General features: G+C 37.5%; 1 protein-coding gene across 3 annotated transcripts in view; it reads left to right on the forward strand.

Moving 5' to 3' along the window:
• The window catches only part of b4galt2 (UDP-Gal:betaGlcNAc beta 1,4- galactosyltransferase, polypeptide 2), a 266,605-nt gene that overhangs the window by 188,799 nt on the left and 54,062 nt on the right, over positions 1-23,744 (forward strand). For all 3 annotated transcript variants that reach the window (XM_047367011.1, XM_047367012.1, XM_047367013.1), the window contains 2 exons: positions 4,974-5,161; positions 15,420-15,542. In XM_047367011.1, the coding sequence (XP_047222967.1) occupies positions 4,974-5,161; positions 15,420-15,542 (311 nt within the window). The remainder of the gene's footprint in view (positions 1-4,973; positions 5,162-15,419; positions 15,543-23,744) is intronic.

Raw genomic sequence — 23,744 nt, forward strand, 5'->3', positions numbered from 1 at the left:
TGACAATAAATTTTTTGTTACCTGTTAAAAGGGGGATTATGCTGTAAAATCTCAGGTATTAGACGGTTTACAACAGTGATAACCCATTGTACTTGATTCACAGTCATTCTGAACTGGTAATGCATGTATAGAGTCAATTATATCTTCCCAAAATTTGAGCAGGGCTGAGGACAGGAAGTAGATCCATCAATCATCTCAAACAGTCTTTATTTCTGTCTCTCTTATGGATAAATGAAATATGGTGATCACTTCGCTTCAGCAACATTTATAACTCTGTCATTGCTCTGTTGAACGGTAGAAACATTAGGGCATTTATCCTTTGGGGAAGCCTAATTGTTACACTAACATAAATCTGTGATGTCCTGTGGGGCCCCTTATATCATAGATTCTTTGCATGAGTTTTGAACAGCGTGACGTTATACAGAAATGGCACAATTCCTCTGTAAACAATGATTTTTTTCATATCCTATTTACTGCGTCATACGTTTAATACTAGAGCAATAATTTAAGAATTGAAAACACAAAGACGGGCTGCATGGTGGCGCAGTTTGTAGCACTTGCAGCTAGTTGGCAAACCTTGCAGCAAGAAGGTCCTGGGTTCGACTCCTGGCCAGGGGTCTTTCTGCATGGAGTTTGCATGCTCTCCCCGTGCATGCATGGGTTCTCACCGGGTACTCCAGATTCCTCCCACAGTCTAAAAACATGACTGTTGTTGTTAATTGGTCTCTCTAAATTTCCCTTAGGTGTGAATGAGTGTGTGCATGGTTATTTTTCCAGTATGTCTGTATGTGTTGCCCTGCTGGTGACCTGTCCAGGATGTACCCTGCCTCTCGCCCGTAGACTGCTGAAGATAGGTACCAGCTCCCCTGTGACCCACTATTGAATAAGCAGGATAGAAGATGAATGAATGAATGAATGAATGAATGAATGAAAAAGACAAAGACATTATTTGCGGTTCTCTGCCAAAATATTCACATCCCTGGAATCCACCCACATTTTGTGATGCTACACCCAAAATCTTGATTTTATGTGATATACCAACACAAAGTAGTGTATCATTGTGAAAAGGAAACAACATTTTTTACAAACAAAAAATATGAAAAGCCCGACATGTATTTGTACTCAGCCCCCCAAGACAACACTTTGAAGAATTACATTCAACCACCATTACAGCTGCAAGCCTTTGGAGTAGGTCTCTACAACCTTTGCAGTTCTAGAGGCTAATATTACCGTCCACTGTCCATTTTGTGTTGCGCTACCATATTAAACCCCAATAAAATACCCTGAAGTAGGTTTTCACCATGGCACAATGTTACTTGAGTATAAGGCAAACAAAATAACACAAAAAACACATTACACAAAACACACAAAACACAAAAATATTTTTGTGTCTTTGTTTCTAAAGCTTGATTTTGCAGCTGGTCAGGGAGAGACTATTGTGTTTAAACGGTCTGTGTACTTTTGTGTTCATCCATTGTTCTGTTTTTGGAAGTGAAATCAAATTCTAAAAATGGTGCCAGTTGGGTTTTCTGATTCGTATGAATTAAAGAAAAGCAGAAATGGCCCTTATTTTGCTTTAAAAAAAAAATCCATGTTCATTCTTTGGTTTTTCTTCATTCAAAATAATGAATTATGAGGCTTTTTTTTTTTTGGGTTTTAAAATTAAATCAGAAAAACGATTCCAAAAATAAAAAAGGCTGTGGTTTTCTAATTTTAATGGTTAAAAGAAAGACATGTTTTATATATTGTTAGTTCACCATGCAAGAGATTTCGGCGGAGCCAGATACTGGCAATGGCCCTGCATTGGTTACAGAACTTTTGCGAAATTCTGTTCCCCTGAAATAATGTGATCCCCTGGTCCCATGTTGTACCATGTTAATACATGTATTTCACAACAGAGTTCTTTAGGTTTAGGTATGAGTCCTGTGAGGTTAGGGTGAGTTTAGTGGGCAGCAGACTGGTGAGAAGAATCTGCTGAGGCAAGCACACAGCCCATATAAAGCAACAGCGCCTCCTGGAGTCACAATATACAGATAGAAGGGGGACAGATTATTTCAGGGGAACAAAATTTCGCACAAATTCTGCAATCAATGCAGCCATTGCCACCTACCTTGTAGAAATGCACACACCGATGATATGCCACAGGTCGCTTAAATGAAAGCCCTTTTATCAAGACGTCCTGGCTGTGCAAGTTTAATTTAGTCAAGGTTACAGTAAATCTTATTTAATTTATTTTGAGTCCTATTTTCCTTGAGTATTATTTCTCGTTTAAAGTTAACATTACAATGAGCTTGTGGGATATTTGTAAATGACTTTAGTTTGACTTTCTTAATATCGTTATTATACTGTAAACCAAATGACTCCCATTGTTTAGCGTCAACCACGTGAACCACGACAAACACTAATTATACTATATTTCTTTATTTTTGAGTATTTGTTATTCTGTATCTGTCACTTTGTCACTTTAAGTGTAACCTATGCGGTCGGTGGGCCCATTTTGACTGTGCCAGATATAATACTCACACAACTTGTTTATGAACAAAGTGTTTGCAGGGATAACACATATTTGTAGATGTCTATTTAGTTTTTTTGGAGTTAAAGTTAAAGCTGAAACGGTTTCATTCTTTCATCCTTCTTCAAGTTAGATATTCTGATGACTCATACGAATCAGAAAACCAAACTGACACCTTTCCCAGAATTTGATTTTACTTCCAAAAATAGAATAATGAATAAACGCAAAAGTACACAGACTTTAAACACGTCTAATTCTTATATTTAAATCCTTTGGTCCTTCCACCTCCTTATGTGTAAAATGTAGATTAAGTTGTTGACCCAATTAGGATTTTAACCTGTGCTTTCCATGTATAATGGTAAAAAAAACAACAGTAAAATAAGAATGATTTGTTGTAAATTTCAAAACCATTTGTTTCTTTTTTCCCTTTTTTTTTTTATTTCTTTTTCCATTTTCCCTTTTTTTTTTTTTGCCCAGTATCTGAGAACAACTACTGAAAAAAAATAATTTTTTTCTCAGAATTTCTTTGTCTTTTTGTTTGTAGTTGCCTAGGAAAGTAGCACAAATTCAAAGCATATTTGAGCATAATAGACAGGTTGCACTGTAGCTATTTATTGCTTGAACCCTCTGCTTGACAATGAGCTAGACATTACCAAGCCGAGTCAAAGGCCTAACTAAGAGAGATGTACAATACCTTCAGCAATATTAAATTTATAACTGTGCGATATATTGACCTTGACAGTCGGACACCTCTGTGCTGTCAGAACAGAATTTATTTAGCTTCGGCAAAGTCTTGAACCTGGGATACGCTGAAAAATAAAGATCCACTTTACTGCAGCAGGCGGGTCTCCTTGGAGTCAAAGAACACATCAATTGAAACTGCATGTAGCAATAAATACTGTACAGAACAGTGCAGCAGACACTAAATACTGTTGTTTATTGATGGTCAGTTACATTAAATTGTATTTGGGTGCTCAGAGGTGAGACAATTTAACATTCCAGCCTAGGTAAGAAAATCCAAACAGGCTACTAGCTTAGATAAGTGATGAAGCTAAAATTTCTTAATAAAAAGTGACTAAATAACATTAGCAAAAAGTGGGAGCTGGGTCCACTGCAGGGTCCCTGAAGGCTCTATACTCTTGAAACAACTAGGTATCTAAACTAAAATGGAAAATAATGAGTTATTATAATAATTAAAGAATTAAGTAAGTTATTGGCTCTTTTTGTTGTTTTGTTCTGATCCAGTGGAAACCCTTAAACCCTTGTTCTTGTCCACCCCTGACAGAGGATGCTAATGACGAATGCCAATGTCCTACAATAGTAATGGACCCTTGTCTTAGCTTCTTATCTGCCCACAATCAGAAAGTGTCTGCCCCTTTCTTCAAATAATACCAGTAAATATTTGTTTTATTACGTCAGAAAATAGATGAATCCCTTTCAAGTATGCCATTTGCTCAAACATTTTTTTTTAGTAAATGGGCTAATTGCACAGATTATAATTATTTTTCCCTATTAGAGTAGCAAAAGAAGACTAACTAGATTACATTAGCTAGTTACGTAGCCAGGCTAAGGGTATTGGTTAGCTAGCCTGCACTCTTCTGCTTAACACACAGACTGATCTACTTCACTAGCATGCCTACTATGATTTCAAGAAAGGATTACCTTAATAACAATCATGGACTCCTTTAGTTTCCATGAAATGACTTTCCAAACTGCGGACGTTTGTAAATATACAAAACAGGTAAGGGAGATGCATCACCTGCTCCTAACAGGCGAAGGAAAATCTGCTCACTCAAACTTTCTATGGCATCTAATCAAAGTGACTTTAAACGTTAGGAATGATATGACCGACTTTTATTGTGAATTTCAAGCCATATATTTTTCAAAACCTGGGCTAGTTACCTTGACACTGGTAACCAGGTTATGCCTATAAGTAATAAAATAGAGCTATTTGTTTTAATAAAATGATATAAAAATATAAAATAAAAGATAATAAAAGGTAGATCTGTTCTATTGGAAAAAGTACCACTAGGTTACTTATGTGTTATGTAATATGGTGCTATATGAAAAATAGAATTAATCTGACCCTCAAGGAGGGGTCGAGGAGCTGCTAATATAATGGGATGAGAATGTTTGTTTTGTGGAGTCTAGGTCTGTAATACTACTTTTTTATCACAATATCAAAAATTCTCAATTGAAGAACTCAAGTACTTCTTTCAACACAAACACCAAACCTTAAGAACCAGTTAAAGAACCAATTATTTGCATACTTTAATCACTTCCTGTTCTTTTTTGGGGTTTCTGAGTTAGCTCCTTTGTATAGTTATTTACAAGCTTCGATTATGTATCTTGCTGTTGGAAATAATTCCTAAAGTGTAACCAAATATTAAATGTCTGCAATTTTATGTAAAGTTTGAAAAACCTTGATTATGTGTAACACATGATTTTGAATTTTTTGCAGCTGGGTGAGGATACATTCAATCGGGCAAAGCTGCTGAATGTTGGCTACACGGAAGCTCTGAAGGATGCTGAGTATGACTGCTTCATCTTCAGCGACGTGGATCTGATCCCCATGGACGACCGAAACCTCTATCACTGTTACGACCAGCCAAGACACTTTGCCATCGCAATGGACAAATTTGGCTTCAGGTAAAGTTATTTTGGCAAACTGTGTTCAACTTTTTGTAAACCCAAACATGCACACAATCAGCAATGATATTGAAGTCTAATTAAAAACATCAAGGTTTCATTTTATCCCAGTATTTACAGAAAACATGATCCAACATGGCCACAATTTGGCCGCTAAAAAAATAGGTATGTAATGATACATCCAGCTTATCATACAGTACATTACATAGACTTCACCTGAAAAAGACCATACAGGATTTTCACAACATTTTTGTGAGACATAAGAAACTTTTTTTTTATCTGACAAATAAGGCTTTCACAAATTATAAAATGTGTTTTAAATAATCTGTAATCGGGCTAGAATAATCCATTTAGGCTTAAACAGTCTTTTTATTGTGGTTTTATACTTGTCTCATTTTATAGTAGTGCAAATTCCAAAAAGTGTTCAAAATTGCCCCTTATTGTGTTTTAAAGGATAAAAAAACTGTAAAAAAAATGTTTTTTGTTTATCACTGATAGGAAGCTGCAAAGCAGATGCGAACATTAGCCTTGTTAGCAGTTAACAATTAAGCAATTGCTATATTCTCACACTATTCTCACATTTGTATCTTGTCCATCACTTTTTTATTGTTTCTTTATTTTCTAACAAGTAACCTTAAATGCTGCCACAAAACATATTTCAAAAGTGGTGGATGGTCATTGATTGCTTATGTAACCAAGTGTTGACAGTCAGGCTGCCTGACAAGAAGTCTTTATGACTCTGTCAACACAACAGGGCAACGCTAGTACTTCCTCTCTTACTTCAAAATTAGTCTCAAAAATAGTGTGTCAAGCTGGAAGCACTTATACCTTTATATCTAGGGCTCATAAGAGCTTAGACTTACACCAGATGATGTCACATGATAACAGCAAATAGACACTGATTTTTGAGATGGACTTCATGTTGGTGAGCATTGTGACATTTTAATATCCCAAAATTTTGTGGTGAGAGATGTTGTTACACTGCTATATCTATTGAATGTTGCAATTGCAATAATCATATCTTTAACATTTCTTCAAAAATATTAAATAAATTCAATTAATTCCATTTATATAGCACCAATTCATATCAAATACAGGTCCTTCTCAAAATATTAGCATATTGTGATAAAGTTCATTATTTTCCATAATGTCATGATGAAAATTTAACATTCATATATTTTAGATTCATTGCACACTAACTGAAATATTTCAGGTCTTTTATTGTCTTAATACGGATGATTGTGGCATACAGCTCATGAAAACCCAAAATTCCTATCTCACAAAATTAGCATATCATTAAAAGGGTCTCTAAACGAGCTATGAACCTAATCATCTGAATCAACAAGTTAACTCTAAACACCTGCAAAAGATTCCTGAGGCCTTTAAAACTCCCAGCCTGGTTCATCACTCAAAACCCCAATCATGGGTAAGACTGCCGACCTGACTGCTGTCCAGAAAGTCACTATTGACACCCTCAAGCAAGAGGGTAAGACACAGAAAGAAATTTCTGAACGAATAGGCTGTTCCCAGAGTGCTGTATCAAGGGAAGTCTGTGGGAAGGAGAAAGTGTGGCAGAAAACGCTACACAACAAGAAGAGGTGACCGGACCCTGAGGAAGATTGTGGAGAAGGGCCGATTCCAGACCTTGGGGGACCTGCGGAAGCAGTGGACTGAGTCTGGACTAGAAACATCCAGAGCCACCGTGCACAGGCGTGTGCAGGAAATGGGCTACAGGTGCCGCATTCCCCAGGTCAAGCCACTTTTGAACCAGAAACAGCGGCAGAAGCGCCTGACCTGGGCTACAAAGAAGCAGCACTGGACTGTTGCTCAGTGGTCCAAAGTACTTTTTCGGATGAAAGCAAATTCTGCATGTCATTCGGAAATCAAGGTGCCAGAGTCTGGAGGAAGACTGGGGAGAAGGAAATGCCAAAATGCCAGAAGTCCAGTGTCAAGTACCCACAGTCAGTGATGGTCTGGGGTGCCGTGTCAGCTGCTGGTGTTGGTCCACTGTGTTTTATCAAGGGCAGGGTCAATGCAGCTAGCTATCAGGAGATTTTGGAGCACTTCATGCTTCCATCTGCTGAAAAGCTTTATGGAGATGAAGATTTCATTTTTCAGCACGACCTGGCACCTGCTCACAGTGCCAAAACCACTGGTAAATGGTTTACTGACCATGGTATCAGTGTGCTCAATTGGCCTGCCAACTCTCCTGACCTGAACCCCATAGAGAATCTGTGGGATGTTGTGAAGAGAACGTTGAGAGACTCAAGACCCAACACTCTGGATGAGCTAAAGGCCGCTATCGAAGCATCCTGGGCCTCCATAAGACCTCAGCAGTGCCACAGGCTGATTGCCTCCATGCCACGCCGCATTGAAGCAGTCATTTCTGCAAAAGGATTCCCGACCAAGTATTGAGTGCATAACTGTACATGATTATTTGAAGGTTGACGTTTTTTGTATTAAAAACACTTTTCTTTTATTGGTCGGATGAAATATGCTAATTTTGTGAGATAGGAATTTTGGGTTTTCATGAGCTGTATGCCACAATCATCCGTATTAAGACAATAAAAGACCTGAAATATTTCAGTTAGTGTGCAATGAATCTAAAATATATGAATGTTAAATTTTCATCATGACATTATGGAAAATAATGAACTTTATCACAATATGCTAATATTTTGAGAAAGACCTGTATACGGTCTCAAGGCACTTTACAAACACACTAGTTTTTTTTTTGTTTTTTTTTTTTGACACTGCAGCTGCAGTTATCAAAATTGTACATTTTTGTGCATGTTGAAGGGGGCCAAACCTCATAGTTTGACTTCTTGACAACAAAAACAAAATTGTTAAACCTCATACGTTGCTTGCAGCTTTAATTTACCTTTTTGCTCTTCTAGTTTTTGTTATGCAAGTATAACAAGCTGATATTAACTGGTTTATTAGTTGGGACATCAGCTCAGGTAGCTAGTATACAGCTGTTAACAGACATGTTATTTACAGTTTCTCAATTGTAGTTTTAAAACACCATTACCACATTGTAGCATTACAACAGAGTTTAGAGTTAATTTCCATACTATGGCTGTCCATATCTTTCGTGACTTGAAATGCTTCCAATCTGCTGAATTTGTCTCACTTGTAGGCAGTGGAAAAGTATAATAGTCTTCTTTCAGCCAGCTGACTAGTAGTAAACAGCAATCAATGAGGGAGGGGCAGTGTGCGATTTGATTAAATGTTGGCCCAACACTTGACCAAAAAAAGAAAAAAATTGGCCTGAAATACTGAGTGCTTAAATATAAAGCTTCTGGACCTCTTCACTTTTTGTTGAAGATCCAAAAACATCATGAAAAAAAAAGAAGTCCAGATGCCTTCTACTTATGCACTTAGGATTCACTGGTCCTGGATGACTGAGAATCTACAGCCGTGTCTTGAAACCCAAGCTGCAAACATGCACTGGAGCTCAAACTTTCAGTTTACAATGGAAGGTCCTTCTACAAGACAAATCAGCATTTATTTTAGCTGAGTTTTTTGTTTTGTGTTTTTAGCATTAGAATCAGATTTATTTTAATAACTGTTATTAATCTTATTAAATTTTAAGTCCTAAAACAAATTTAAAATGTATTTATTACAAATATTTAAGCCGAAAGATGAGCAAAATATCTTCTGTAGTCACATAACACAGAAAATTAAATCAAGCAGTCTAATAAATCCTTTAAAATTAAGCTTTAACTACACTTACATCTTCTTTTTGCAAGCAAGTCTTCCAGGCGGAAGGAAATATAACGAGAAAGTAAATGCAAATGTTAGAGACCCTTAAGTGCAGGAAAACCAGAGAGGCTCCAAAGCCTAGAATGATTGGGTCCTGTTTTATCTTCTGGCATAATGACACCACACCTAACTTCAATATTTTAAAAGTACCAAAGGTATTGATGAATAGTTCAAATATGGTCAACAAATTCGACCTCGCCAAATAATAGCTGTCAGTACTGCAGAGTTATCCTAGTAAAGAAGTCTGCAGGGCTATGATGTTCCTGATATACTGTAGGGTCCAATAAGCTAATGCTATCTGGCAATAAAAACAATGCCAAATGGTAAGCAGAACTGTAGCTGACATTTCTTGTTAGTAATTAATCAGTGAGTACTTAAAATAGTTAATTTAAGCTCTTGGCTCCTCAGCAACATGTAAGACTGTAAGAGGTGAGCCGGCAGGATTTTGACTGGAATGACTCAAAATGGATTCAGGTGATTATTAATGTGAAAATCAAACTGTCACGTTGGTTATGTTACCTTTTCTATTTTGATGGTATGTTTGTTTTTTGAGATGTAACATTTCGGGAAGAAAACCTTTCAGAATGCCGGCACATAAAGCGGACGATGAGAGCCCTAAAGGTTATCTCACGTGTTAAATTAGCTACTAAAAGAAACAAAATACCTATTTGAACTAACTGCATAACCCTGAATTCACCTCACCAAAAAAAATTATTTTTTTTTGAAGAATTTATAAAGTATTACCTTTTGATAGGATTTTCTTTTAATTATTTATATTGTATGATTATTCAATTGCATGTGTCTTAATACATGTTTAAAACATTTCTGGGCAAATGTTGCATGAGTGTGTTGCAGAAGGCACATTAATACAACGTAATAACACTGTCTGGTCAATATCATTGCATGAAATTAAAACTATAGAGGTTGAATCAATCAAAATTTTCACTTTAAGTCACAACCCTTCGGTGGGTGCTCCTTCAAAGTGTCCCAGGACTGTTTGTGTTCAGACTATCAAACTAATATTTGTCACAAGTGTTCCAGGCCAACCGGGGTTTAGTGCGTTCACACCTGTATTTAACGCTAACTAGAGAGGATTGTATCACTCATGGTGTAGGTGCAAGAGCCATCAATGGCTCTGGACCTCTCCAGAGTCGAGCCCTAAGTCTTTTGTGCCATGTCCAAGTAAAGTCTCAAGTCTGTGGCTGAAAAGAAATTTTTTTCATCAAATGCATCCCATTCTTTTGTCTTGGCCTAATGTATCACATAAACACATAAGTATAACATGTTAGTCCTTTAGCATTTATCAACAAATATCTTTAAGTTTTGAATATTTATTTTTAACATGCAACCTGTTAATCCTTGTGTTAATGCTATCCACCTCTTTCCTATATACTGCACTTCATACGGTTTATTCTTGGAGAGTATAAAGTTATTATTCCAATTCTACATTTAAAAGCTTTGTTGTTAAATCTAAACAGTTACAAACATGTTCCAAGGTATGCTATAAATGACCACTTAATGAGTGAGTCAGTAACACGTTTCCCTACAGGCTCTGAGCGGGCTGGCCTGTCTCACACAGCAGCCACTGACATCCTGCATGTTTGTGTGTGCAGGAAAATTGGTTTTGAGGACATTCATGAGTCATTCATATTCTGAAAAACTCATATTCAGATGAGTGTGAATTAAGAGCTTCGACAGTAGTTCTGCTTTAATGAAAGGGAGGACAAAAACCTCATTTCAATACTGTCAAATGGTGTTTTTCCAACATAAGGAGAAAGCCCGCTACTTGTGACCAAATATGTCTGACCTCTTTTAAGGTGCATACACGTGAGTATAAATGTTACCAGTTGGAGTTTAAAATAACATAATCTGTTTCGACTGGGGACCAAACTATTCAAAGCTAAGAGGCCAATTTAGAAATTGCTGAAGCCTTCGGGGACTTTAATTCCTCTGTAATTTACAGTGTTTTAATATGACCTTTAAATGCAGCTGCAGTGTCATATTCATCTCAAACCATTACTTCCAGCACACTGGAAGAGAGGAAAGCAACAGACAATGAAGCCTATGGGTCTTTACTGTTTGTTAGATGTAGACAATCAGCAAAGCTGGAGGTGTGACCGACCACCACTTTATGTGACATTTGGTCAGAGCCGAGAGCCATGACAAATTTCCACTTGATAGTCGGTTAAAACTGAGAAAATTCCTCTGTTCCTTTATGGCTTTTGTAGTCAGTGCTGTTATGGTTTACTTATTTCATTTTGCAGCAAGTGATTGAGACTCGCAAACAAGAGAACCTTTGATGTATGAACTGATACGGCTATTTAGTCATATAGTGCTTCCTACCATCTTGGCATCTTGGTAAGACACATAAAGTGTTTGTTTTGAAACAAAAACTTTTTAAAATTTCTATTCAAACCCATTTTGTGCAAAACAAGTTTTTTAAGAACTTTTCACATCTTCATGGTCTATTTACAGGTTTTTATTGATGTTTGGATTTAAATAATCAGTGACCTACACCAGCTGTGGTTTTTAATGTGCATTTATCTTTATCCTGTTGTAAAAACTGTCCTTTCAAAAAGATGGTTTATCTTGTTGTAAAAGCGGTCCTTTCAAAAAAATGTTTAATTCCAGTATAAACTTAGTATGCTCAACTGGTCTTTCAAATAAGTTATTTTTTACTCCCACACTACAGCCTGATTTACTTCTGAAATTCACCAGGCTTCTTTTAAAGATCTTTCAATGCTTTTAAACCAGTACCCAGGTCCTGGACCAAAACTTGCAGAATCAAGGCTGAAAGTACTTAAAGAACACTTTAGGGTAAAACTTTTGATTTTTTTGTTGAAAAAGACTCATCCAATTGATAAATTTTTGATTAGACTTTTCTTTCTTCAAGAAATTATTACACTTCTCAAGCTAGAACTTGCATTATGTACAGTTTTTTGTGTCTGTATTTGTTCACTCTGCTTCCTCTCGTTCTTCCTCAGCATGCGTTCGGTTGAACACACCCACCCACACACTCCTCCTGACCATATTGTTGCTCGGAGAACTTGTGCTGAAACATACGGTCTCATTAGTTTCTGCTTGTCATCTCTCAACAAGGGGCTGTCACACGTTTGACAACACAGATTGTACGCACACATGTAGGTGCACACACACGCGCAAAGCCCTCTGGTTAGACTCCAGGCGCCTGTCATGACATCCCCCAATGACGTCCGTCCCACATCACTAGCCTGGTGACTTTTGACAAGAAATAAAACCACGTCTGCCTTCTTTTGTTTTGTGTGTTGACATGCACACAGATACACACATTTCCATGCTTAATGTATATGCCTGTTTATTCATCAGTTAGGAAATTAATTCACCTCATTAATTCACCATTCATACATGAGAAAACTCATCATTGGAAGCTTTCTAGCATTCAGTCTAACAAGGCAACTTGTCTTACAAACAACCACTGACGAACAGCTTTGGCAGCCTGTTCAGTGTCGTTATTTAAATTTTTTCTTTTTTACATTCATCTATTTTATATCTTGAGTGGATTAAAGGGGTATGGATTATACCATTACAGTTAAAAGTCACCCATAAATTATCCACTTAAAGTCTGCCAATAACAAGAAACAAAAAAGATCTGATTGCCAGAGAGACTTAAATGTCTGATTTAAATGTAAATTGTGTTAGGTAAATCTGCACATAAAAAGAAAACTCACTGTTACATACGGTTGTTATATAGTTTTGTTACAGAGCGTTCTTTAAAAGGGTGGTGCAATGGAGCAGTTGCTGGAATTGTTGTCTTGTGGGAAAAGTGTCATAGCTTTGAATGCCAGAGCCTTACTTGGTGGAGTTTGCATGTTCTCTCCCCAAGTGTCCCCAAGTGCAGTCGCAAAAACCATCAAGCGAAACTGGTTCACATGAGGACCACCCCAGGAAAGGAAGACCAAGAGTCACCTCTGCTGCGGACGATAAGTTCATCCGAGTCACCAGCCTCAGAAATCGCAGGTTAACAGCAGCTCAGATTAGAGAACAGGTCAATGCCACACAGAGTTCTAGCAGCAGACACATCTCTAGAACAACTGTTAAGAGGAGACTGTGTGAATCAGGCCTTCATGGTACAATAGCTGCTAGGAAACCACTGCTGAGGACAGGCAACAAGCAAAAGAGACTTGTTTGGGCTAAAGAACACAACGAATGGACATTAGACCAGTGGAAATCTGTGCTTTGGTCTGATGAGTCCAAGTTTGGGATCTTTGGTTCCAACCACCATGTCTTTGTGCGACGCAGAAGAGGTGAACGGATGGACTCTACGTGCCTGGTTCCCACCGTGAAGCATGGGGGAGGAGGTGTGATGGTGTGGGGGTGCTTTGCTGGTGACACTGTTGGGGATTTATTAAACATTTAAGGCATACTGAACCAGCATGGCTACCACAGCATCATGCAGTGGACAATGACCCCAAACACACCTCCAGGCTGTGTAAGGGCTATTTGACCAAGAAGGAGAGTGATGGGGTGCTGCGCCCGATGACCTGGCTTCCACAGTCACCGGACCTGAACCCCATCAAGATGGTTTGGGGTGAGCTGGACCGCAGAGTGAAGGCAAAAGGGCCAACAAGTCCTAAGCATCTCTAGGAACTCCTTCAAGACTGTTGGAAAACCATTTCAGGTGACTACCTCTTGAAGCTCATCAACAGAATGCCAAGAGTGTGCGTAGCAGTAATCAAAGTAAAAGGTAGCTACTTTGAAGAACCTAGAATATAAGACATATTTTCAGTTGTTTCACACTTTTTTGTTCAGTATATAATTCCACATGTGTTAATTCATAGTTTTGATGCCTTCAGTGTGAAGCTACAATATTCATAGTCATGAAAATAAAGAAAACTCTTAAAGCTTGAATGGTCAGCCCTAGAAATATGTCTGTACATGTTGCATCCCTTTGTGATTACCATTTTCCACATCTGGCTATTGCATTGATGATTGCAATCCAATGCATTGCACATCTTGATTAGAGATGCAGTGCAAAATCACCTATTCACTTGAACTGGTCAATTTTCAGTCTTGACCAGCCTTGACAGGTGATTGACCAGCTGAAAACTCAAGAACCCAGTCGGTTTGCACTATACATAAACCAGGTCGTGCTAACCACAGCACTCTTCAGTGTGAAAGTTGTTACAGTGTGAAGAAGGCTGGAGGTTAACTATTTGCACTAACACCGAAGTGTTTAAAATGAAGGTATGACTCTGATAAATAATACAGTGTATACCAACAGGAGGTTGATTAGATTAATTTTGGTTTGATCAAGGGTTATAATCTGTCATATTTAACTAGATTCTTCTGTCCCAAACAGTGATCAGTACTAAAATAAATGAAAGTACAGGGTACCACCTGGGTTTGAGTCTTTTGAAAATTATTTTCTTTTAAACAACTATTTATCTTCACAGTTCAAGAAAATATGTATCTACCAAGAGAAATAAAGTGTTTTGCAATAGTTAGGGAACAAACCATTTTTGTTGGTCTATGGGTATGAAATTCATGTAGAAAGGCACTAAACTGCAATGCTTGTGTACAAATAAGAGGTATGAATTGACAAAGGGGCAAACTGACCTGAAACTGTTGGCAACATTTCCAAAAATGAACCCAATGACAGCTGGAAATAGACACGAGAAACATCTGCAACATTGACTATAAATAAAGGATAAGTTGATGGATGGATGGTTTGCTTCTTTGAGAAGCACAAGATAAAAATCACTTCATGTTTAAGGCATTGGGCCACAATCAGATATTTTGAATCTTTTACTTTCATATTGATTTAGATTTTATTCGAGCAAATGCATAATGTAGTCTTAATTTGATGCATGGAGTAATGTGCATTTCAGTCTGATTTGACTGAGTCATGTCTGCCTAAACAAACCCTACTTTGCACAGTTATAAATCTGATCACTTATACTGAAGTCTCCCTAAATGCCCAGTGTAAAAAGCAAGCAGGAGGCACATTTTAATCCAAAACTTCTCATCGATTATAAATGCACATAAATGTATGCTTACAAACATTACTTTTGGTGCAACCCTTCAAAATTCGCTCTATTTTTTTTATCTTTCTCCTGTCAAATTATCAAAGATAAAATTATCCAAAAATGTTCTAAGTAAACTGAGCTATAGTAAGATGTTTCCCAGACTGAACATGAAAATGTCAGAAGTTGTATTTGTATGATTTTCTCAACTTTCCCACTAAAATTCTTAGTTCTCTGAGGACATCATCCTCATGGCTCAGAGCAAAACAAATGTGTATGTTTATTCAACAGAGAAGTGACACTACCAATCCTCCAAATGAATGGTTTCGCTTGTTTACAGGATTTATTTTTAGAATAATTTTTATCTAGAATATTCATGTGGATATGAAATGTTTTTGCTGCGTGTTATCTGTACTCATCTGCTTCTCCTCTAAACGGTCCTTCATCTCACCTTTTTTGCTTCCCATCTCTTTTCTCTGTATGTCCTGCAGGTTGCCATATGCTGGCTACTTTGGAGGAGTTTCGGGGCTCAGTAAAAAGCAGTTTCTTAAAATCAATGGCTTTCCAAACGAGTACTGGGGCTGGGGAGGGGAGGACGATGACATTTATAACCGGTGAGTGAGGAGCATTGTAGTGTGTGCTGATTGGTGTGCCTGCATTTTCCTTTTCACTGAAACGTGTAATAAAAATGTGAGATTTTGCAATGTAATTTCATTTTATTTTTAATTTGGTACAAAAGTTGGCAGATTTTAAGAACGTAATTTAGCCCTTAAAGTCTGATACAAGAAACACCAATCACAAAATTCTACATTTTTAAAATATAACTGTTTGCTTCCAACAATATCAAACAAAGATTTAATATGTCCTAGATTTCTGCTTCCTGGTTCACACAGCAAGATAATTATGCCAATTTATGACCGCAATCTTCCTCTTCTGACAATCTCAAGGACAACCCAATTATCCTGATGGCTCTGTAGATGATATTATGAGATATTCTTACTGTGTGTTAAGAGTGATCTAGTCTTCTCGGAAGGATGTCAGGACCGATTCAACCTAAAATCGGGGATATTCAAGGTATCGGATTGTCTTGGCCCCAATATCCTAGTGAGTGGGGTGTTCCCCGAGGAGAAGCGAGCACGCAGCCTGTTGACGTGTAGTCAATCAGAAAGCGAGGTGACGGAAATCCCAAATACAGAAGACAAAAACAACTGCCATGGTGTGCCAGAAATCTATGCACGTTTATTTCAATTGTAATTAAGCATGAAAGCTCAATGAAATATCAGAAAAGAGAACAATCTAATCACAATCTGGTTGTGCTTGCTGTGTGGCTGTACACCAAACCGTTATATCTGGGATTTTTTTTGATCGTCATGTATGGGGTTTCTCAGGTTTTGAAAATCAACCAACAATTTTATTATTCATGATATGAACTGACTCATAAAATTTGCCTTAATACCTAAAGTATCACAGTAGCTACAAACGTTTTCCAAAGAAATTATGAGGCTTGGATAGAGAGGACATACACATTTTTAATCCACATGTGAAGTGAGTTGTTATGTGTACTACATGATCAGGCTGGGACTTTCTCTGTCCTTAAAATGGAGTTTAGACGAAAATTCAGAATGAAAGACTCACCTTCACCGCCTCCACCTTCCAATGACTCTTCTGTGCATCTCCCGGCCTTCCAATCAGCATCCTGTCCATCTGATTCTCCATCCAATCACCTTCCGACGCCCTGCTTTTAAAGGACCTTCAGCTATGTTCATCCTCGCCTGTCAGCTGAGCTCATCCCTCCTCCACCATCTTCCTTCACATCTACTCCTGGCTTCCTCGCTCCCTGGCCGCCAATCCACCACCAGTGTCGGATCAGGGGGAAGACATCTCTAAATCTAAGCCTTACAAATGATCATCTTAGCTCATGTCATTATCAGCATTCATGTCTTCCTCCCAGGTCCGAGTGCCAAAGAAATAACCATGTAATTTCACATCATTAAAAGTTTTCTAATTGCCTTCCCTTTCTTTGTGAGTCTTTTTAAATTGAATTGGCATTTACAATGTGAGATGTTGTTATGCATTTTGATTTCTTTATTGAAGTTGGTATAAAAGTAAGTACTTTAATATTTTAATGACCTAACTTAGCCTTCTAAACCCAGCTGAAAGAAAAATCTGAAAGTTTGAGATTTTACGATTTTAACTGTTTATTAGATACATTGGATACCAAATTAAAACAAGACAAAGAAAAAAATAAATCAATTTTATTTGGATTTTTCAACATTTTTGTATCATGTTTCATATGTGTGGCTTTATGGTCATGATCTGCTGGTGTTTTGGGTTTGAGTTCTGTTTACCTTCTTCTCACTGCCATGTTCTTCACTTCCTTTCTGTTAATTCAGGTTTATTAGATTTTTTGTTACTTTCCTGGATTCCTGTGTTAGATGTGTTGGTTTTTATTTCCTTATTGATTTGGTTACCCCTTGTTTAATGTTCTTTAGTAAGTCTCATTGTTTACTTGCTTCAGTTTATTTAGATGTTTTCTGTTAACTCCCGGCACTCCATGTTCCTCTGTGTTAATTTTTTACTTGCCCTCAGTTCACTTCAGTCCCTTCCTTTCTCTTTATATCCATCTTAAAATTCAATTGAAAACCTTTATTGGCATTACAACAATCAAACCTACTGTTTCTTAGCCCGGTCAGCAGGTCCCACTGTCCTGTGTGTTTTTAGGTGTTTCTCTGCTATTCAATACCTGACTTAAATGGGTGATTAACAGACGTCTGCAGCACTAGGAAGTAATTTCGGAAGCCCTGAAAGGCAAGTAAGAAAAAACAAAATCCAGTTTATAGTTTTTTTAAGTTTTTTTTTTATGTTTCTTTTCTCTCCCTTGAACAGCAAGTGAAAAAAGAATCTACATTAAAATATTTCTACGTTTTTTTTCCTGTTCTGCCCTGAAAGGCAACTGAGAAAACATATTTTGATAGGCTTATTTTCCTAAGTGTCTGTCCTTGTAATACTTTGCTCTGACACTAGAAGCACTGGAATAAAACAACTAGCCTTCACTAACAGCTGTATTGTTTAAATGGATAGTCAAAGGGCTGGTTTCCAAGAACCACTGTCCCATTTTCTAAATGAGATTGTTGTAAAGTAAAATAAAATATAGTAAAAGCACACAAATAGTGTATTTATTGGCCATGCTATGTTGTTATCATACCAGGCGTATATATTCATGTGTGATATATAATTAACTCCAGTATTGATCGAGGATATCTGTAGGATAAAGGACAATGGGGGGTTTTCACTGATGTCACTGAAGTTGTAGCCTCACTTCCAGTCTGCCATCTTGGGTGTCTCCGTAACACTTCACGCTTTTCACAACATTGCAACACTGCATACTTTTTCGAACATGGATAAGTATCTAGAGTCGTTACAGCCTCCTGATAAGGCCGTGTACCTCAAGAAAATTTTGTTCATCAACAAGGTGGATCCATATGTTGGTTTGTTTATTGCAAATCTGGACGATTGGCCGAACATAATTTTTAGACAAGTATGCAACTGTTTTTTCATAGCCACAACATAGGCAAAAATTCATGGGAAGTTCAATATTGGCCTTTATAGGATAATTACATAATAGTTATAATACTAGATAATACCTTTACAGTATAACAGTAAAGGTAAATTACAACCTACACCTAGCTGGTCAAGGCATAGGAGCGCAGCTTACTGAAGTAAGTCACAACACTGAGTGCTGGGTGGCAGTGCTGAGTGCATTATTACAATAAATGTAGACGAACATTATTTATTAACCTGTCACAAAATGTGCACTGCGTGAGTGAGGTTCAAGCTGTCCAAATCCACCCTGGATATCCGATTCAGCCACAGTAGTCGACGTTGTGTACTCAGTGTTTTGTTTTCTCACACTAATTTTCTTTCACAGCTGGCAGATGATAGAATGAACGTTGATCTTACCACCATGCGCAGCACAACCCACAATTAAGCAAGTTTACCCCATAGTCAAATTGAATGGTCCGGAGTTTTGCTTCACTGATCATGTTAAAACAACAAAAACAGGCTGCAGCTGCCACCCAAGATGGTATTGCAAATTGCAGTCACGTGATCTGCGAGGTCAGGTAAAAAAAAACTTGTGTCCTACAGAATTGTCCAATTCAACTCCAGCTGAAGCCTGGGTCTGATGGGGGCCTTTGCGTCTCCAAAACCACCATAGTGAATCGAAAAGCAGGCTCATTTTTTAAGGAGTGATTCCATATATCATCTTGTAAGGTCAAACATCTGCTTCTAGTGGCAGAGCAAAGTACTACAAGGACAAACACTTAGAACAATAAGCCTCTCAAAAATAGTTTTTCTCACTTGCCTTTCAGAGCAGAATAGAAAAAAAAAAGTAGAAATATTCTAATCTAGATTTTGTTTCTCACTTGCCTTTCAGGGCTTCCGTAGTAAATCATTTGAATCAAGTGTGCTGGAGCAGAGACACATCTAAAGCATGAAGGGCAGTGGACCCTGATGACCAGGGCTCACAACCACTATTCCAGCCCTTCTTATATTTGCTGAACAACTTTTTGCATGTTTCCACTGATCTTTTATTTATCTCTGAGGTTGGAAGGCCCACTTACCATATTCCTAGTCTTTGGCACCCTCCACATCTATAAGATCATCTATAAGATTCAAGTTTGGAAATTTGTCTGGGCCAATCAAAAAATACTGCCAGTACTTTCAGTCAGAAGAAACATGCTGGTCAAATAAAAGTATTGCTTTAAATCTAACTCTGCCATCGGTATGTATATTTTTGGGCTTAACTGTATAAATTCCACCAGAAGGTAAATAATAAGATTTGATACAGAAGGTTTTTTGAGAAGAGTACCAACCTTATTAAACAGGCTCAGATTATTTTCAATTGTCTCTAAAGAACAGCCTTCTTGTCAGACCTCCTACAGCAACCCAAGCAGTCACACGTATGTACACCTTCATCCATTATTCCTTATTTCTGCTATCACTGTAGAAAATTGGGCACCTCAGCTCAAAGTGACACATAAATTCTTCATTTAGATGATTTATTACAATCGTTCAGAGAAGGAGAATGATTATTTCATAAATTAACCTTTTGAAGTGCTTCAGTCAGCTTTTAATGTCAAGCTGAAGTTCACTAATTATGTGGCTGTGGGTGTTGGCTAGAGTCAAATCTGGGGGAACATTACTTGTTTGACAGGTAGACAGGAAGATGAGTTGGGTCTGCCTGGGTGCATTCAGGCATTTAGATGATAATTACTTTGATTTATCTTGGACTCATGATGTTGTTGAACTGGACTCTGTTTAATTACCTGGTTAACCAATGATCTTATGAGTGACTTAGCATCATTGGTGCTTAATGCTTTGTTTGAAGTTAAAAACTGTAAAGAAATGCGCTTGCAGTTTTACGTATTCCCTCATATCTGTTCCAATAAGCCGCCCTCACTCAAGGGAAAAATGTTACTTGGGTGTTTCTTTACAACTCATCACAAGTCAGCTTCAAAGGAAAATTAATGTCAGTTACATTTGCATTCAGCAAACTGGGCTCAAATGTACTAATTATAAAGACGCATGGCTTAGCGCAGCAAGACGCCTCTCCATAGATGTGGCGCCGCCTCCATCTTCATTGTATCTATATTCTGTATCCTCTCCGTTTTCCTCTTCTGCTGTATGTGTGTGCGTGTCACCTTCACACTGTGAGGCTTATCTTTTCCTCTCAGAGTTACAATGTCAAGAAAACTGAAAATAGAGCATTTGTGTTCGACTGTGTGAATCAAAACAGCGCTCAGAAGATTACAGTTGTTTGTCTGGATCTGGTAAGATGTGATAAAAAGAGATCTATATGTGGAGCTGCTGTATGGGAGAGTTGTGTGTTCTCATGCAATAATGTGTCAAACTGATGACAGATTGAGTTAAACCACTAAGTTTTTATTGGATAAAAAGAAGCACTCAGCTATTGAATGCTGTAGATTTTCCTGGAGATATTGCCCTGTGAATCAACAGTTCTAATTTAGACTCTGTAAAATATGAGATCATGTGGGGAGTTATAAAAACATTTAGTTTTAGAATGTACACTTTCTAACACTGGCGTCTTGAACCGAAACATATGACAATTTATGGCTTTAGTTAACGTACACTCAACAAGGAACTTTGAATATTTTAAGTTTATTTTATTGCACACCAAAGTTGTTCCCAAGCAAATAGGGTAAAAAAAAAAGCCGCACATCATTACAGACCCTCCCCCGTACTTAACAGTAGGCATGAGACCCCCTTCTACATTTTCTTCATTTGTTACATAACAGACCCAGTTGGATTGTTTAATGTCAAAAAGCTCAGTCTTAGACACATCTGACCAAAATACATGGTTACATTTAATCCTCTTGTGTGTCATGTTCTCCATTCTTTCCAATTTTGTATAGTTGCTAAGAGAAATAGGGCTCTGTCATTTGATATTTTTACACCAGGCAGACATAGTTTACTAATAACTAATACCTATTAGAGTTTTTAAATAGCAGTTAAAAGGAAAATGTAAATTTTTAAAAAATCCTTCCATCACATCACTGGTGAGATTAACTATCTGTAGGTTTTTTGTTTTTTTTCCTAACTAAATAATTGTACATGTAAAAGGCTGGATATTCTAATGCTTTTTAAATAATGGATGATTTATTTACGGCTTTTTACTCATCTTTCTTCCAAATCAAAAACATGCGAAGGATGTTATATAGAAAATTAATGAAGCTGATGTGATGTTTACCACAGATTCGTGGGATTTCATTTTAGAGCAGCATTTTCCCTGCTCTTGCTTTGTAGTTGCTCCTTTGTTGTTGTTTTTTTAAATTAAAGTATATGTCTCTGTTGCCTTGGAAATTAATGTCTTCAGATTCTTTATATACTCCAATACTCTAAATCTGTAGATACTCTAAACAGAAACAGTGTTTCCAAAATCAGGATGATGCATTATTAAAGAAGTGTTTGATTTTGTGACTACAAATCTGTGAAGAAATCATGGTTTTCTACTCTTTTTAAGTGTTTTATATAGATATTCAGTTGAAATTGCCACATGCTGTTAAAAACAATCCAGACCCAATACTTTGTCATCTGACTGAATAAGGGGTTCCAGGGATATGGGGACCCCACATAGGTGTGAAACATCAAGTGGTGCTTCTGGAGATTTTCAAAAAATAAAACAAATTTTGAGATTTTTCTTAATAGGGTATTTTTTGTCAACGTTAATGTACAGAATAACCTCAAACGTCTTATGAGCTATTATGTTGGTTATGAGGTGTTTTTCATTATAGCCTTGTTGAAACAGTTTACTTTAAATCTTGGGGGGTTCCATTAGTGATACTCAGGGTTTTAAGGCATTGTCAATGTTATGTTATAGGTCTGAAGCAAAAACCACTGGCATTGATGTTTTAATAGGATGCAAAACAGAAAAAAAAAAACTAAACTGGAAAAAGTTTTGGTAATGTGTTTGTCAAAGTGCAAGAAGCAAAAATTGGTGAAAAGTTAATTCAATTTAGCTGTTTTTAGTATTTAAAGCCATGAATTCACTCTGACCTGTCTGAAAAACATGGCAGAGAAATTCTTGCAGTGCAGTTAAACAACCTATCTTGGGGGCTGACTAGAATACAAATAGGTTTGATGTCCATTTCTTTAAGTTACAGTCAGTTCTTTCTGTGATGCACATTTATCTCTTTCCAAAAATGAAATAGTAAAAGTCATGAACTCAATCTCAGTGTAAGAACACTGGAAGAAATAAGAGAACGAAGTTCAAAACAAAGGTTATGGAGGGCTTTATTTGTAAATCTCCACCATCCAGCATCAGGTCTGTTTTTTTGTGTGTTGAATCAGTTAAGTAAAAATGCCCTTGAAAAATACACATTTGGACAAGCTGCTGGAAGACGTGTGTGCCTGCATTCTTATTGCTGAAACTAAAACCAAACAGGACTGAAGATTTCTGGTGGGGATTTTTAACATAGCTTGGGACATGGCTGTAGGGGAAAGTATTACTTACCTCTCTTTGTGCCCACCCTATTTTAGAACATCTCATTAGAATCGCCACTGAAATACCTCAGATTGAAGAACATTCCTGATAGATGATGACTGAAATCTAAAACTTAGACTCAAGTCATCCTTCCGTTACTGGCTACAGTTACAAATTACTCCATTTAAAATGTAGTCAGTCACTTTCTATACCACTTCTTCCATAATGGGTTGCGGGGAAGCTGGTGCCTATCTCCAGCAGTCAATGGGTGGCAGGTGGGGTACACCCTGTACCCCACATGCCAGTCCATTGCAGGGCAACACACAAACAACCAAGCACACACCCATTGTCTTTGGACTATGGGAGGAAGCTGGACTACCCGGAGAGAACCCACGCATGCACTGGGAGAACATGCAAACTCCTTGCAGAAAGACCCCCGGGAGTCGAGCCCAGGACTGCACCACCATGCAGCCCCATTTAAAATGTATTTCAATTAATTTATTAAAGTAATGTAGCTAATTATTTTGGTTACTTTTTAATTCTATTCACATTTGGATCTGTCAAGCAGATAGAGCTCTAAGGGTTGGGAGACTTGATGCAGGTGTAGTAGCAGACAGGTGGGTGGTGGTGTAGATTCAAGTTGTGAATTGACAAGTAGAGAGGGAATTTCTCCTTTTTTTGAAATGAGATGAGCAATGTTGATCGGTAAATCATTTTATCTGGAAAATAAGCACTGGCAGAATAATAATTTGTTGACCCGCACGTGAATGAGATATAATTCTGGAAAATATTGAAATTGCACCCTTTACCGTTT

The sequence above is a fragment of the Girardinichthys multiradiatus genome, chromosome 6 (assembly GCF_021462225.1).
Source record: "Girardinichthys multiradiatus isolate DD_20200921_A chromosome 6, DD_fGirMul_XY1, whole genome shotgun sequence".
NCBI lineage: Eukaryota > Metazoa > Chordata > Actinopteri > Cyprinodontiformes > Goodeidae > Girardinichthys > Girardinichthys multiradiatus.